Source organism: Cannabis sativa, chromosome 9, assembly GCF_029168945.1.
Source record: "Cannabis sativa cultivar Pink pepper isolate KNU-18-1 chromosome 9, ASM2916894v1, whole genome shotgun sequence".
NCBI classification, from domain to species: Eukaryota; Viridiplantae; Streptophyta; class Magnoliopsida; order Rosales; family Cannabaceae; genus Cannabis; species Cannabis sativa.
In genome coordinates this window covers 6,015,308-6,032,775 of record NC_083609.1, presented here as the reverse complement: position 1 = coordinate 6,032,775, position 17,468 = coordinate 6,015,308, and the positions used below count along the sequence as shown (strand labels likewise).

General features: G+C 32.8%; 2 protein-coding genes and 1 long non-coding RNA gene across 3 annotated transcripts; all 3 read right to left on the bottom strand.

The window, feature by feature from the left end:
- Positions 1-709: 709 nt before the first annotated feature.
- On the bottom strand, positions 710-2,979 carry LOC115722233 (uncharacterized). Its single transcript, XM_030651389.2, has 3 exons — positions 2,137-2,979; positions 1,243-1,490; positions 710-1,140 (listed from the first exon to the last, which is right to left on the bottom strand). Exons 1-3 carry the CDS (start codon positions 2,605-2,607, stop codon positions 894-896), a joined length of 966 nt encoding a protein of 321 aa, XP_030507249.2. The 5' UTR covers positions 2,608-2,979; the 3' UTR covers positions 710-893.
- Positions 2,980-3,405: 426 nt separating this feature from the next.
- Positions 3,406-6,752, bottom strand: LOC115725769 (uncharacterized). Its single transcript, XR_004013454.2, has 4 exons — positions 6,296-6,752; positions 4,193-4,232; positions 3,976-4,061; positions 3,406-3,749 (listed from the first exon to the last, which is right to left on the bottom strand). It is a non-coding gene; the product is annotated as an uncharacterized LOC115725769 (long non-coding RNA).
- Positions 6,753-13,098: 6,346 nt separating this feature from the next.
- LOC115722234 (uncharacterized) lies at positions 13,099-15,291 on the bottom strand. The gene is made up of 3 exons (XM_030651390.2): positions 14,736-15,291; positions 13,745-13,992; positions 13,099-13,577 (listed from the first exon to the last, which is right to left on the bottom strand). The coding sequence occupies exons 1-3, from the start codon at positions 15,204-15,206 to the stop codon at positions 13,331-13,333; spliced, it is 966 nt and encodes a 321-aa protein (XP_030507250.2). The 5' UTR covers positions 15,207-15,291; the 3' UTR covers positions 13,099-13,330.
- Between the last annotated feature and the right edge of the window lie 2,177 nt (positions 15,292-17,468).

Sequence of the window (17,468 nt, the reverse complement as noted above, 5' to 3'; positions counted from 1 at the left end):
CACTCTGTAACTCTCATTATACATTTCTAACCACATTCACAAGTCCTTTTGGAATTGCTTCCACAGAACTACTACCCACCCACTATATGCCATGCCCATGCGTATACATTATACATATAACATTTATGATTATTTAAACATATAATTTTATTCTTTCAAAAAAACATATATATATATATAGGGACACGATTTTATCTCGTGATGTACCTTCACGAAATGTATTCTGTGGTACATTAGATGCGTCTCAGGGTACATTAAATGAGTGTCAGGGTACGTTTCTATTTTTTAACCCTAATTACCCCTAGATCAATCTCAGCCGTCAGATCAAATAAGTCTCTCATCTGACGGCTGTCGTATATCACGGAATACATTCCGTGAAAGTATAATCACGGAACAAAATCATATCCCTATATATATATATATTTATTGTCCAACGATCGTCTACTACTTACTAAAGGTGACCACACTATGTATGCGTTATTTTATATTATTATTATTATTATTATTATTATTAATGAGATATTATATCTTCATTTTTGGCAAGAGAGATCATATTATACACACACATCTACATATAATATGTTGTATAGAATTGGTTTATTTGTAGTTCAAATTCTTCCAAAGGTACTTCTATATTTTAGACCATGCTTTATTATTGGAATTATTATTGTTAAACATTATGATACTGATATATAACACATGTAACATATGAGTTATAACATGTATAATAGCAAATAATTAATATTAGTTCTTACAATTATTAAAAAAAGCAAAAATGAAAGCAAATTATCGATAGATCACATACCAAAAAAAAAACACAATTATTAATAATACTAATTATAATAACGATTTTTCATCATCATCATATCATCATTATATATATTTATTATTAATTAAAACTTGTTGAAGAAATCAAAGATGTGGTTGCTAATCTCATCAGGTTTTTCTTCATTGATGAAGTGTCCAACACCTTCCATGACTATGACCTCTTCAAGAAGAGGAACATCTTTTCTGAATCCACCTTTGTGTATGTAATCCTTAACTCCCAATGAATTGTATAAAAGGTCCACATCCCCTACTATGAACCTTACTGGCACTTTTATTTTAGCCCCAGTCCATGGTGCTGTCACTTCCCAATTTCTACATTAATTATTCAAATACACACACACATTTACATGTTAATATATATTGGGAATCTTATGCATATAAAACTATAGTAAAAAAATATATAAGAATTAAGACCTGTTAATGTTCCGGTAATAGTTGATTCCACCAGTGAAGCCTTTGTTGTGAAATTTGGTTGTGTAGTAATCAAGGTCTTGTTGGGTTAACCAAGAAGGCAACTCAGTTGGAGTTTTGGCATCTTTTGAGTGTGGAAAACTTTTGCCTTTAGGGAGCATAAGTGGGCCAGGATTTCTATATGTGTAGAATTCCTTTATAACTTGTTGGGTTCCTATTTGGGCAAATTCACCTTCTATTTCTCCAATTTCCTGCATTATTGTATAATAATAATTAAACAGTATTTCCAAAAAGAGTCCCCCTTTTTATCTTCAAATATTATTGCCCATGTCACATCATTTCATGTCAAACAGTAAAAGTTATGTATATATAAAAAAAAAAAAAATCATCAAAGGGTATATATGCTAATCTAACCAACCATTTTATTAATTATTTTTTAAAAAATTAATTTACTTAAGTCTTGTTTGCCTTGAATTTAATAATATGACTTTCATTTTCTTAAATATTTGAACTGGATTAATAAATTATAATTTTATACTTTTTTATTATATTTTTATAATTGATTTTTTATTTATTTATAAAAATAAAAATAACATAATTTTAAAATAAAAACAAATAAAAATTAGTATAACCTCAAAACAAAACAACTTTTATAAAAATATAAAAAGAAAAAAAAAATACAGGCAATTCCCCATTAATAAATTACTTTTAAAAAATATTAAATGAAATGTAAGTACATTAATAAAAAAAAATTCTTTTGCACAATTATGGGTCACACAATCAAAGAACTAGATATATGTAATTCTAAAATACACTAAACAAGATTAATCATAAAACTAAAAAAAATGTATAAAATGGAGAAAAATTGAAAGTAATAACAAATATTAACAAATATACCTGAAATCTACAAACGTAGTAGTCATCACCATAGACAGCTCTCAAAGTCTCATAAGGCTTTCTCTTAGGGTGCCTGGGGTTAAAAGCCACACTAAGGTTCACCAAAGCCTTAACACGATCTGGTCTGAACAAGCAAAGATTCCAAGCAATGACAGCACCCCAATCATGTCCCACCACAAACACTTTCTCTTCCTCAGCAGCTATGGCATCCAACAGCCCAATCACATCTCCAACCACATCCATGCACGTGTAGCTACCCACCGAAGGCGGTGCATCGGTGTCCCCGTAGCCGCGGAGGTCCGGGGCCACAGCTCGGTAGCCCAAGGAAGCCAGTGTGAGTATCTGGTGGCGCCACGTGTACCATAGCTCCGGGAAGCCGTGGAGGAATAAGATTGTTGGGCCTTGTCCCTTCTGGGCTACATGCATGTTTATGCCATTTACTTCTATGGTTTTATGCTCTATGGTCTCCATCTTACTTTAGCTATCTCTATCTCTCTAAAAAACAACTATTGGATCTTATAGGGAGTGAGAGAGTGAATAGTGAGGGAAAGATATTATAAAATATTTTGGCAATAATGCACATATATGTAATGTATGGTAAGTATGGGACGTTATAAATTGATAAAATGGGCATTTTGCTTTTCCACATATCAAGAAGAAAAATAATGGTATATAAAGATTGAATAAAGGTTAAAAATACATGGTAGTTTTGTAAATATTAGTTTGGAATTCTCTTAATTAAGATATCATTTTGGAATTGCTTCCATGTGGTTACTTTGTGACCTGGCCCATCTATCTGGAGGATAATCTGCTGTCCCAAAAGTGTGTCTCTCTCCAATCTCCATATCAAACTAATAAAATTGTTACAACTATCATTTGTTAACGCACTACTACAAAAAATATAATTCTCGTCGGTTTTTAAGTGTCATTTAAAGAATTTACGTCGGTTTAAAAAACCGACGTATATACCGTAGTCGCAAATAGTTGTTTATTAACGTCATTTTCAAAACGACGCAAAAAACAATTTTCGACATTTATAAACCGACGCAAAAGATTTACTTTTCTATTTTATCTTATGCGTCGGTTTAGAAATGACGCTAAATTATTTATGACATTTTAAAACTGTCACAAAAACCTTATTACGTCTGTTCAAAAATGCCACATCTATTACAAATTTTTTTTTTAAACCTATTGCGTCACTTATAAAATGAAGCACAAATATAAGTAAGGGAAAATTGCAAATTTTTCATGCAATTTTCTCCACCTGCATTATCAAATTTTAGAATAACTCTATATAATAGTAAATACATAATACAAAAAAAATTTAAAATAATATTTTTAAAACTTACATAAAATTAGTAATCGATTCTATTAACTAATCACTCAATACCAAAATTGTTAATAGAATCGATCCTAAAACTTAAATGCTATGTATATCGTAATCTAAATATAAACTAATTACATATGCAAAAGATAACAATAATCATGATAAAACTTGTTACTCGTGTATTATAACAAAAGTAGTAACCTATAATCAAAGGCTTCACAAATTTGGCCCACTCCTCCCGTACTGCATTGATCTTCTTGTTACTATAGGGAGCGTCTGACTTGAACTAAAACAAAAGATAAAAAAATATTAATCATTATATTAAAAGTATAATTAAAATACAAACTAAATAAAGAAGAGTTATTCATGTTTACATGATTTTTCAAAAAACTTACAGGATTATCATAAAAATTAACTATAAACCAATTATATAATACCAAAAGTGTTAATAGCAACGATCATAAAAATTATATCCCACGCATCATAACAAAAAATGGTAATATTATACTCACTTAATAATCAAAGGCTTCATAAATGCGGCTCACTCATCTCGTACTGCATTGATCTCCTTGTTACTGTAGGGAATGTCTAACCTAAACTGTAAAACAAAAGATAAAAAATATTAATTATTACTATGAGTCTACGACAATTCAATTTATTAATCAAATAAAATTCATTTTACTCAAATATTAAACTTTGCAATAAAATAAATAAATTTAAAAAATTTACCTTATCTAATAAAGCTATCGCTTCGCTTCTCTAATATTACCTACAACACATTCATACAAGGAAACACTTTTATTTTGATGAAAATCCAAATCTACAAGCAGAAAATATAGAGAGAAGCATATTAGAGCTTATTAATGGAGGGAGCCTTTCATTGAGAACAAAATTCAAAATATGAATGCAATGGAGGAAAGTAGGAAAAACACAAGTTAAAAAAATGGGCCAACACAAGTAGTCATATGCTCCATATTATTAAGGATTAATAATATTTTAATATATAACTATAAAAGTACTAATAAACAAGTTTGCATGCTCTTTCAAACACAAACAATTAAAATATTACACTACACATATATACGAAAGTTACACTAGCATTTCAAAATTTAGTTCATTATTTCATATTGTCTAGTCTAATCTAACACAGAAACAAGAAAATGAAAATCAACTCATTAATCAATTGAGTATGATAACAATAACTTGAACAAAAATAAAAACAAGTATCCAGCAATAAAAATCAATTCAATAAAAGATAAGTAAAAAAATGACCTTATATATTCTCGCCCAATAAAAAAATAAACTAGTTCAAGAAAGACTAAAATAAGGATTGATAATAACATTGGCACATACAATTTAAAATAATGGAATGAACCATTTGCTTAACACGTTGTAACTAAAAGATAAACACTTGAGAATTAAAAATGGTTATCTTACTGTAAAAGTGCTTATATTGTTACTAGCTATGTAATATTTGTTGTGTTTTTCAACAACACAAGTTCAAGAACAGAACACAAAGCAATAAACTTAAGCAAATAGAGATTATAAATAATAAAAGAAATTGGCACCAAGTATTATACTGGTTTGGATAATAGCCTACATTCAGTTTTGAACAAGACACTTTGTTTACAGTTGAAGATCAGCAATGGCTTCTTGGTACCAAGCACTCTCCCAAACTTGCAAAACAGTTCCCTTAGAAGCTCTTTCACAACTTAAAGACTCTCAAACACTCTCATTGATCTTTGAAAGAAGCTTATCTAAGTAATTAATATCTCTAAAAGAGGAAAGGATTCTTGAATTGTAATTTGACTAGCTGGTTCAATTTTAGAGAATCAACCTCCACAGTATTAAAACTAGCAGCATCTCAAGTTTCTATGTAAGAGCATAATTGTGTCACTTCCATACTTGAAGAGAGCCTTGCTAGACAAACACAAGGATTAAGAAGGAAAAAAATCATTGCAACATCTAGCAAAAACTAGATGGACTTCTCATTATGGTTAATGAGAATACGTCAGTGTATTGCATTAAATTACACCCAATAAGTAACTGAAATGAAACACCAAAGCACAATAGCGGGTCAATGAGACATAACCACTAAAGGCAACAACCAAAATATACACATGCACCTACTCTAATTATTTTTTGGTTTCTAATGTTCAATCATTTGCTTAAAAATTGCAATAAGTTTATACCAATTATGTAACTGATAATGGAAATAAACAAAATTAAATGTCAACCATAAAAAATAATGAGGATTGAACATAATGAAAAAGAAATTGCAGATAGAGAATTCGAAAACCAAAGATATTCGATAGACATCCTTAAGAAGTTAATAGAATTTCTAGATCTCCACCCCTACCAAAAATCAAAGACTTAAATTTAACATTAGTATATACAAATTAAAATAAACATGTAAAAATTATAAAATAGCAAAACCAAAAGCAAAAATTTGCTCTAAAAAAACCCAAAGCCACTATCGCACAATAAGCACCAATGATGACAAAGCAACGGAGAATAAGCGATGGATGATAGTCAGGCAATATGTCCATACCTCAATTGTAACTAATAACCCTACAATTTTAAGAAATAAAAAAGAACTAATTTTGAACAACAAGAGTCATATTTAACTCATTGCAAAACTAATTTGATACATGCTAAGATGAAATGAGGTAGGAAAGTGAACTGTATATTGAGAAACCACAAACCAGGCCATTTCAAACTTAAAATGAGTGAGGTCCTTTTGTGTGTGTGGTAGTTTTGCAAAACCCATATATTATATACATACATAAAAATAAATACATGTGGCCATGACTGTGAGTGGAGGAGACTTACGCTGGTGGAGCAAAAATTTGAGAGAGGGTTGAAGAGCTTCAGAGCTGATGGAGGCACAGTAGAGCAAAATTTTAAGAGAGGGGCGGAGATGATTAAAATTGCGCACCTAGGGTTCACACTACCAGAGAGTATGAACGAATGATTTGCTTGGTCTAAGAAATTTTGGGTAAGTGAGCCATAAGAGAGTTTGTGTCTGTTGGTCACAGTCGCAACTTTTTTTTATCGTCGGTTGGAAAATGACAGAGATAATGTTTGTGAGACTTTTAAAAGGACGCGAATCTTATATATATTTTTTAAAATTTTCTCTTTTGCCGTCGGTTGTCTATTTAGTGAAGGATATCAAATGACGCAAAATATCTATTATTTGTGTCATTTTAAAAATGACGATTACGTTTAATATAACACTATTCACGTCGGTCAACGCGATGAATAGTCGCGTTGACCGACGTGAATAGTGAATTTTGTAGTAGTGACGTTAGCTCTAGATAACTTTCCTTTAAATAGATGCTATCTTATTTTTGCTTTCTTTTCTTTAAAAAGCCTATTTGTTTTTTTTTTATCAAAGCAGAGATTTTATAAACCAAAACAAAACAAATGCTACAAAGATCAACATCCACACAATAATAAAAGATAGACTTACTTACATGTTACAAATCTATTGATCCCTTTAATTTCGAGAGATTCCTCCTATAAACAACAACAAGTAATAGGCAATAATTGTGTGATTTAATGTTATTATATTATTTGGTATAATGAATTGCTTGATATATATGTAATTATTGGTATTAAATTGGCTTGCAAATTGATAGTGAATTTATTGTTATCTTGTGATTATTATGAATTATTTGGATTGTTTTTGTGAGAATTGTTTGGGTATTTTATTACTTTTTTTTTTGTTGAGTCTTTGTGGCTCATGGTTACTTTATTGTGTAAGTAAAAACAAGAATATTTCTTGAGTTGGAGAGTAAGGCAGTTTGTATATATGTTCTGACTTGCTCAGCCTACGTTATTGAGTCAATGGTTGGGAACCGATTTCCAAAAGTCTGCTGTGTTCGACCTAGACTTTTGTCAAAACATTTCCTATATGTCAAGATATTAGATAAATTCTCATACTAACTGTCTCATTAACAAGTTACAAGGAAAAATATAATAAGACCTTTTACAAGCCTCAACAGATCATTATAACTCTTGGAGTAGTCGGATCTGTTTTCATAAGCTTAGATCTTTAAGCTCTTTACAATAAAGAAGTAAACAACAATATCTCAAGACTCTAACCAACTTTCAGCAAGACAAGAAAATATCAATAACAGTTTTTATAACTGTTTTCTCAGCTCAAAAACACAACAAAATCACAGTCAACAAACACTATAAATAAAGGAGCAACCTGCCCATTTGAAGAGAGACATTCGACTCAACCATAGAGAGTGGCAGCAGCATTTTTCCATGAAGAAAAACACCTCACAAACAAGAGAGAAAAACAGAGAGAGTTAGAGAGTTCTATTGTAATACAAACCAGAAAAATAGAGTGAAGAAAGGAGAGAAAATTTGAGATTACCTACTAAGCTTTGTGGCTAGGAATCTCCAATCCTTGTAACCGATATTATTTTGATAATGAGGACACAAGCAACTTTGAGGGTCGCTTGACGGAGACGTACCTCTGTTTTAGAGGGAACTCCGAAATCATTTCTTTGTGTTCTTCTTCTTTATTTTTCTGATGGTTTTTTCTTTAGTTTTTTTCTCTGGTTTTCGGGTTGTGTTTTGTGTGTGTTGCAGGTGCAAAGGAGCTGCTGTAGGAGGAAGAAAAAAAGGGCAGCAGCAAGTTTGGTTTAGGAAGCTCTAGAATCGGAGCTTGGAAAGGAAGAAGAAGAGAAGAAATTGATTGGGCTCGGCTGCTGAGTTTTAGTAAGAAAAGAAGAAGAAGAAGAAGAAGAAGAAGAAGAAGAAGAAGAAGAAGAAGCATTGGCTGGAGGTTTCTTTGAGAAATAAGAAGGAGTGGCTGCTAGGGTTTCAAAGCAAGAAAAAGACAAGAAGAAGAGAGGCTGAATGGGTATTTTGGCTGCTAGGGTTTTTTGCATATAAAAGGAGTTTTTATACTGCCATAAAGGTAGGGTTTTGAGGGGGAAAGGTCAAGTGTGACCTTGGGTTTTTTGTACTTTGTGGTGTTAATGTAGGGGCATTTTCAGAATGCTTTATTTCCTACACAAGAGTTAGTTAGGAAAAGTTAGTTATTTTTCACTGTTTTTTGTTGCCTATATATATGTTTTTTCCATTATGTGAAAACACAATGTTCAATTCAATAAAACTCTTCTCTCTAAAAGTGCCCTATTCCTAATATGGTATCAACTGAAATAATTTGAAGCTTCAAGCAGTCCCCTTCAAGCTTCACCATTCAAAATCCTCCCTCCACAATCATGGTGCGCACACGAGCCACAAGTTCAGCTACCACTACTGATGATCCTTCCAAAGTCGAAGCTCCCATGGCTCATCCACCATTAAATCATTCCGCTGACAACCCTCCTCGAACAACTCTTCCTTTTTTCTCTGCTGTTCATCGTCCCAATCCAGTCGACAGACCAGCCTATAAAGATGTTCGATCTCCATACTACATCAGCACGACTGATCATCCGGGTTTATCCCTTGTTACTCCTGTTCTTTCTGCCAAGAATTTCCAACCATGGAAAAGAGACTTCAAGCTCTCCATCAGAGCTAGAAATAAGACACCCTTTCTTGAAGGTACACTTCCTCAACCCCCTGATAATGATCCCCTTCTTAATTCTTGGAAGCCACGGGTTATCGGCTTGTAATGTCTTGGATACTACACTCGGTTTCTCCTGAAATCAAGAGTAGTATCATGTATTTTGATACTGCTCATGAAATGTGGATAGTGTTAAACAATCAGTTTAACCAAGGAAATGGTCCACGGATTTTTGAATTGAATGAAACACTAACCTATCTCAATCAAGGAGATGATTCTGTTAGTGCATACTTCACAAAACTCACAGCCATATGGGATGAGATCAACCAATTAAGGCCTCGAATCCCATGCACATGTGCTGCTGCTGCACAACACTTGGATCATCAAAATCATGATCAAGTGCTTCAATTTCTCAAGGGTCTAAATGACTCATATCAGGTCGTGCGTGATAAAATCTTGCTTCTTGATCCATGCCCTCCTCTGAATAAAGTCTTTTCTATGGCAATCAACCAAGAAAGACAAAGATCATTAGGCCATCGCATGATTCCATCAATGGCTACCTCAAGTTCTTCTATTCCCCAAGAACCTACTCCTGCAGCAAATGCAGTATCCAAAAACAAGAGACCAAGACCACACTGTACCAATTGCCAAAAATCTGGCCATTACAATAAAGATAAGTGTTATTTCCCAATCAGGTTTCCCCTTGGCTATGGCAATCGAAAATCAGAAGACTCCACCAATACCAGAAAATCTGATGCTGGTACCACATCCAACACCAATCCACATGCTTCAAAAGTCACCTCCACTACACCTGATCTCTCAAACTCACAACTCACACCAGCTCAGTGCCAACAACTCATTTCAATGTTAGCACAACAATTGCAGCCCACAGATGCCTCCACATCTACTGACAAGGTTGTTGTGAACAATTTTTCAAGTATATCTAACCCTTTCTCGTGGATTATGGATAGTGGTGCCACACACCATGTGTGTTGTCACCTTGAATTCTTCTCTTCCATTCAATCTAACCCTACTGGTTTTTTTGTTCAACTACCTACTAGTTCCAAGGCCAAAATTCACAAAATTGGCACTGTTATTATTAATTCACACATTACACTCAATAATGTTTTGTTTGTACCTGACTTTAAGTATAATCTCATTTCTGTCAGTGCACTCACACACAACACCAACACTACATTTTTGTTTAATACTATAATAGTTGCGATATCCAGGACCCTTTACTGACATCGAGGATTGGGATAGCTAAAAGACTTGGCAATCTCTACTACTTAAATCAGACATAAAAGCAATTCGCACAGACAATGCTGAAGAACTCACTCTCACCACTTTCTATGCTACAAAAGGAGTGATACACTACACCTCATGTGTAGGAAGACCACAACAAAATGTCGTGGTTGAAAGAAAACATCAGCACATACTCAATGTTGCTCAAGCTCGCATTCCAATCCAATTTACTACTGCAATATTGGTGCTTTATGGTTTCTATTGTTGTTTATCTTTTAAATAGGACTCCATTTGTCCTATTAGAAAATCAAACATCCTATCAACTACTCCATAACAAACCACCTCAATATTCACACCTTTGAAACTTTGGTTGCCTTGCATATGCATCACGTGTTACTACAACAACCAAATTCTCCCCTCAACCCAGAGCATGTGCCTTCATTGGTTACCCTCCCAACATGAAGGCCTGCACTTTACTAGACCTTCAAACCAAGAAAATATTTCATTCAAGAGATGTTCTCTTCTATGAAAATATTTATCCTTTTGGCCATGTCTCTCAAACCTATCACATAGACAATTTTTTCTCCAACATAACTGAGACTCATCCATCTCAGAAAAAATCAAAATCCATCCATCATTACTGAGACCAATCCATCTCAGATATATAATCGAGACAATCAAGTCTCTCAACCAAATGTCTCTGAGGCAAGTTACTGAACTCCATCACCCTTAGACTACAGATTCATCTCACACAAATAAAAAATCATGCACTACCAAATCAAATCGTGCACAACAAACCCCAGCTTATCTAAACGACTATCAGTGTGACTTAGTGACAAAAACCACTAGTACAAACCATCCCCTCATCAATTACTTATCTTACCATAAATTTTCACCAGAATTTTGAGCGTCCATTCTATCATTAAGCCTCAAACTTGAACCCACATCCTACAAACAAGCTTCCAAATACAAATTTTGGAACATTAATGCTATGAATGTCAAAATAGATGCCTTCGAAAAAAATCATACTTGGATTGTCGTTCCATTACCCCCAAACCAACATGTGATTGGCAATAGATGGGTGTACAAAAAGAAACTCAACCCCGATGGCTCTATCCAACGTTGCAAAGCACGTTTAGTCGCCAAAAGTTACACTCAATTACCTGGTATCGACTATTTCGACACCTATGCCCCAGTGGCTAAATTCAATACTCTAAAACTCATCTTTGCTCTAGCTGCCACCCATGAATGGAACCTACATCACATGGATATAAATAATGCATTTCTGCATGGGGACTTGAACAAAGAAGTTTACATGAAACTTCCCCAAGGTTACAAACCAAAAAACCCCATACCACACAATGTTGTCTGCAAACTGCAGAAAAGCATTTATGGTCTCAAGCAATCCTCACGTCAATGGCATGCTACATTGAGTTCTGCACTGATACAGCAAAATTTCACTCAATCCCCAAATGATCACTCTCTGTTCATCAAAAATCAATCAAGCATCTTCATGGCTTTACTCATATACGTTGATGACATTGTTGTTGCCACCAACAACACAACTGAACTACAAAAGTTCATCACCACACTCGATACAAGATTCAAATTAAAAGACCTTGGCCCCCTTCGTTTTTTCCTTGGACTCGAGATAGCTCGTTGTTCTAAAGGAGTATCAGTCTCACAGAGACCCTTCACTATACAACTCTTATAGGATTCAGGTTACCTTGGCTCAAAACCTGGAACCCAATACCAAACTCAGTAGTGATTCAAGGGAACTTCTTCCCAACCCAACACAATATAGGAGTCTCATAGGGAAACTCCTTTACTTGACAATCACACGACCTGACATCAATTTTGCCGTGAACAAACTCATTGAGTACCTCCAATCCCCATGACTCCCGCACATGCAAGCTGCAACTAGAATCCCACATTACCTAAAGAACTCTCCAGGACAGGGTCTCTTCTTCTATGCTTCCCCAACAAAAACAATCAAGCTACAAGCCTTCGCAAACACTGATAGGGGAGCATGCCTTGACACAAGACGATCCATAACAAGCTAGTGTGTCTTTCTCGGCCAATCCCTCATCTCCTGAAAGTCAAAGAAACAACAAACCATATCTCGATCCTCGGCTGAAGCAAAGCATCAAGCAATGGCTCATGCCACTTGCGAACTCACTTGGCTCACTTCTCTTATAAGCGATTTCAACATCAATATGACTCTGCCTTCAACTCTCTACTGTGACAACAATACTGCTATACATATATCTAAAAATTCAGTATATCATGAGAGAACAAAACATGTTGAGATAGATTGTCATACTGTCCGAAAAAAAGTCAATCAAGGAATCCTTCGAATGAGTCATGTTCCATCAAAAGCCAACTTAGCAAACATACTGACAAAACCACTATTTCCTACTCATTTCAAAGACATTCTATCCAAGTTGGGCGTTCGAAACTTCTACGCTCCAACTTGAAGGGGCCTGTCAAGAGTTAGTTAGGAAAAATTAGTTAATTTTCACCGTTTTTCTGTTATTTCAGTTAGCAAGTTTTCATTGGCTTTTGCCTATATATATATGTTTTTTCTATTATGTAAAAACAGAATGTTCAATTCAATAAAACTCTTTCTCTCTAAAAGTGCTTTGTTCCTAATACTATATAAATAAAATTGTTCGTTTAATACGGGGATCGCTTGTTATAGAGTTTGTAAAAATAAAATTTTAAATAAATGTATATTTTATTTATATTAATTATTAAATTTTATTTAAACATAATTTTTAATAGTATAAAGTTAGACTTATTATTATAAGCTTATTTATAAAGCATACACATGTGATGTTCCTAGAAGTTAGAACATTAATTAGAAGCACAATACTAAGAGATGGTCTTATTAATTAATAGAAAACTATTACATGTAAGGCATATGTATGTATATATTAATAAAACAGAAACTAAATCATAAATAGACATTAAGTATAAACAAATAAAAAGTAGAGATAATGCTTATTTTATAATAGAGGATGCATTTGTATAATATAATTACTAATAGTACGTGATGATAATAAGGAATGATGGTGATTAGTATTAATAATTAGCTAAAACTTTTTAAAGAAATGATAAATGTGGTTGCTGATCTCAGTAGGTCTTTCTTCATTGATGAAGTGTCCAACACCTTCCATGACAATGACCTCTTCAAGAAGAGGAACATCTTTTTTGAATCCACCTTTGTGTATGTAATCTTTGGCTCCCAATGAATTGTATGTAAGGTCTACATCCCCTACAATAAACTTCACTGCTACTTTTACTTTATCTCCACTCCATGGTGCTGTCAATTCCCAGTTTCTGCAGTAATTGAAAAACACAACATCATCATCATCGTCCTGATAAAAATTATGGGATTCCATCTCAAAATTAATTGATAATGAGTTTAGCAACTCGTAAAACTAACCGCTCATTAAAAATAACGGTTAAAGTAAAATATATTATATGATAATGATATTAATTAAGACCTGTTTATGTTTCGGTAATAGTTGATTCCACCAGTGAAGCCTTTGTTGTGGAATTTAGTTGTGTAGTAATCAAGGTCTTGTTGAGTTAACCAAGAAGGCAAGTTAGCTGGAGTTGGGCTATCTTTTGAGTGTGGAAACCCTTTTCCTTTTGGCAGCATAAGTGGGCCAGGATTTCTATATGTAAAGAATTCCCTTAACACTTGTTGTGTTCCTATGTGGGCAAACTCACCTTCTATTTCTCCAATTTCCTGCATTACATTATTATTTATTCACCTTTTATTAAAAGGAAAGATATAATAAGGACAGTCTAAAATCCTTTTATACCTTTATATTTGTATGGCTAATTACTAATTTTTTCTCCCGAACTTTGACATGTACTAAATTGTGTTTTCTAAACTTTTTTGGCCGTTAAGAATTCCCCCGAACTATTGAGATTATTAAATTTGAGGACTTTTGTCTAATTTTAGTAAAAAAATTCTAATATGGATGAAAGTTAAAGGGGTATGATTTAGTACATATTAAAGTTTGAGAGGCATGATTTGGTAAATATCAAAGTTTGGGGAGCATGATTTAGTATATAAACAATCGTTGAAACAGTAAAATTGAATGAAATTAGACAAAAGTCCTTAAATTTAACAATCTCAATAGTTCAAGGGGAATTTCTAACGACAAAAAAAGTTCAGGAGACACGATTTAATACATGTCAAAGTTCGGCGGAAAAAATTACTAATTAGCCTATTTATATTATATACTAATCAACTTAACCATATTTTAATAAATTATCTTACCAAAATAAGAAAAAAAAATTCGGCTTAAGAAAGAAAAATTAAATGTTACAATATTTATATTATATACTAATCAAATTAACCATATATTTTGGTTTTAATTTCATAAAGATGTAGTAATCTTTCCCATGTCATGACTAATAAATTAACTCTTTAAAAGCAAAGTCATACTCTTTTTTAATTTTCTGGATTTATAACAAATATACCTGAAATCTACAAACGTAGTAGTCATCACCATAGACGGCTCTCAAAGTCTCATAAGGCTTCCTTTTAGGGTTCCTAGGGTTAAAAACCACACTCAGGTTCACCAAAGCCTTAACACGATCTGGTCTGAACAAGCAAAGGTACCAAGCAATGAGAGCACCCCAGTCATGTCCCACCACAAACACTTTCTCTTCCTCAGCAGCTATAGCATCCAACAGCCCAATCACATCTCCAACCACATCCATGCACGTGTAGCTACCCACCGAAGGCGGTGCATCGGTGTCCCCGTAGCCGCGGAGGTCCGGGGCCACAGCTCGGTAGCCCAGGGAAGCCAGTGTGAGTATCTGGTGGCGCCACGTGTACCATAGCTCCGGGAAGCCGTGAAGGAATAAGATTGTTGGGCCTTGTCCCTTCTGGGCTACATGCATTTTTATGCCATTTACCTCTATAATTTTATGCTCTATGCTCTCCATCTCTCTCTATAGCTTTGCTTTGGTTTTCAGCAAAGTTATTATGTTGATCACTTAAAATGAATTATTCTTATATCTATATATAGAATGAGTGAGAGAATTAGGGTTAAGTAATAGTACAAATATGTTAAAAGATTTTACTTTGTAGAATTTTTATTTTTATAGTTTCTAAAATATAATTTGTAAGAATATAATTTGTTTTCTCAAAAATTTCATAAGAAGTTAAAAATAATGAAAATATAACATAAGGTATTTGATTATTCCTTCGTGGGAACTAGCTAACCCTTTAGTTATCATATAAGTATCTAATTAGTACTCTAAACTGGGTTTTCTATATTTTTTAACTTTTTTTTTTTCAATTTTTCTATAAAATAACTTTTTTTCCATAAAAAAAAAAAAAAAAAAAAAAAAAAAAACCTTGTAATTTTCTCCAAATTTTATTTAAAAGCATCAATAATAATTGTATGGTAGCTAAGAGGTGGCATTGTGAAGTACGTGTTACACGAAAAGTCATTCTCATAAGTGATTGAGCATAATTTACCTTCTACTGTATTTTTCTTAGGAATAATAAAGTGATCATGAGAAAAGAAAACTGAGGGCCGCCTTTTCTTTGTCCTTACACATTCATCTATTGAAAGAAAACATAAAAGCACAAGTAATGTATAGTTCTATTTATTAAAATAAACAACATATAATATTTTTAGTTTAATTTTATAAAATATTTTTAAATAATTTTATTTTAGAGTATATGATAAGAGAGCTTTTAAGTCAGCTCCAATAGAACAGTAAAATATCAAATTTGATTAGATTTTACACTAAATTCATTCTAAACACATTTTAAAAACTATCCTATTTATAGCATTGTCTATAGTATCCCACTATATATCAGTGTGACGCCATAGACTATACCAAATCTTTGGTGTTATTGTCGACAATGTCCCACATGGAATAAATGGTAGAGAATTGAGCCATATATAAGAACATGGGCTACTCCACTCATTGCCAATTGGTTTTGAGATGGAACCCCATGATTCTCAACATGGTATCAGAGCCATATCCCTTGCGGGCAAGTGATCATATCCGATCCGCACCTATACAGATAGTGACCATGTCCACTCTGATACGGTTCAAGATTGATGAGCAAAAAATAGCCATCATCTTGAGGGGGAATATTGTCGACAATGTCCCACATGGAATAAATGGTAGAGAATTGAGCCATATATAAGAACATGGGCTACTCCACTCATTGCCAATTGGTTTTGAGATGGAACCCCATGATTCTCAACAAGTGTAAATAATTTTAGATTACCAGAAATTAGAAAATTTTCAAGATTTATTTTATTTTATTTTAATAATGAATTCAAAAATAATTCTAAATATATTAGATTTTGAATTATAATTAATATATATTTATAGAAAAGTAAATTTGAGTTAAAAAGTAATTCTTAATTAATTTTAGACCAACTTAAAGCAAGTAATTTTTATAATATTTATTTGCGAGATATATATACTAAGGATGGAAAATAAATTTTAATTTATTTTCAGATCAACCTAACCTAAGTAAATGTTTCAATAAATATTAAATTAAAATTTATATTTACTTTATCTAAATTAATAATTTTAATCAAATATATATATAAATGTTAAAATAAATAGATTAAAATTAATATTTAAGATAACAATACATTTTTTTTTTCAAAACAATGAGCTTTAATTTAAAATATTTGATCTCCATTGTTGGTCTTACATGGTTAATATGTTATAATGGGATCCATCCCCAATAGGTGGTCATCAGTTAGACAATCAAACAACCTAAGATCTTGATTGACCTTGCATCCCGTCCAATACGGGACAACATTAAATTCTTATTTTGATCGAATAAAAGGTTAATAATATGTATCTATTTTAGATGAGCTGACTACTCTATTTGACTGGTGATATCTTTGCATCCTGCCCAATACAGAACATTGTATATCATTTAGTTAAAAATCTTAAAAAATGTTTGAGATATGTTTATTAATGTATTTTTTCATATCTTCATTACTTGCTAAATGTTTACAAATTGATGAAAATTGTGTATAAATTTATATCGAACTAGTATTAATTTTTATTATTAATTATGTAGTATCAATTTTATTTTTAATGGGACCATCCCCAAAGGATGGTCATTCGTTACACAATCTAAAGTGTTAGATCTCAACTGAGAAGCATTTTGTAAGTGTGAAATCTAGTTGGCTCATCCCCAATAGCTAGATGACAACTTAG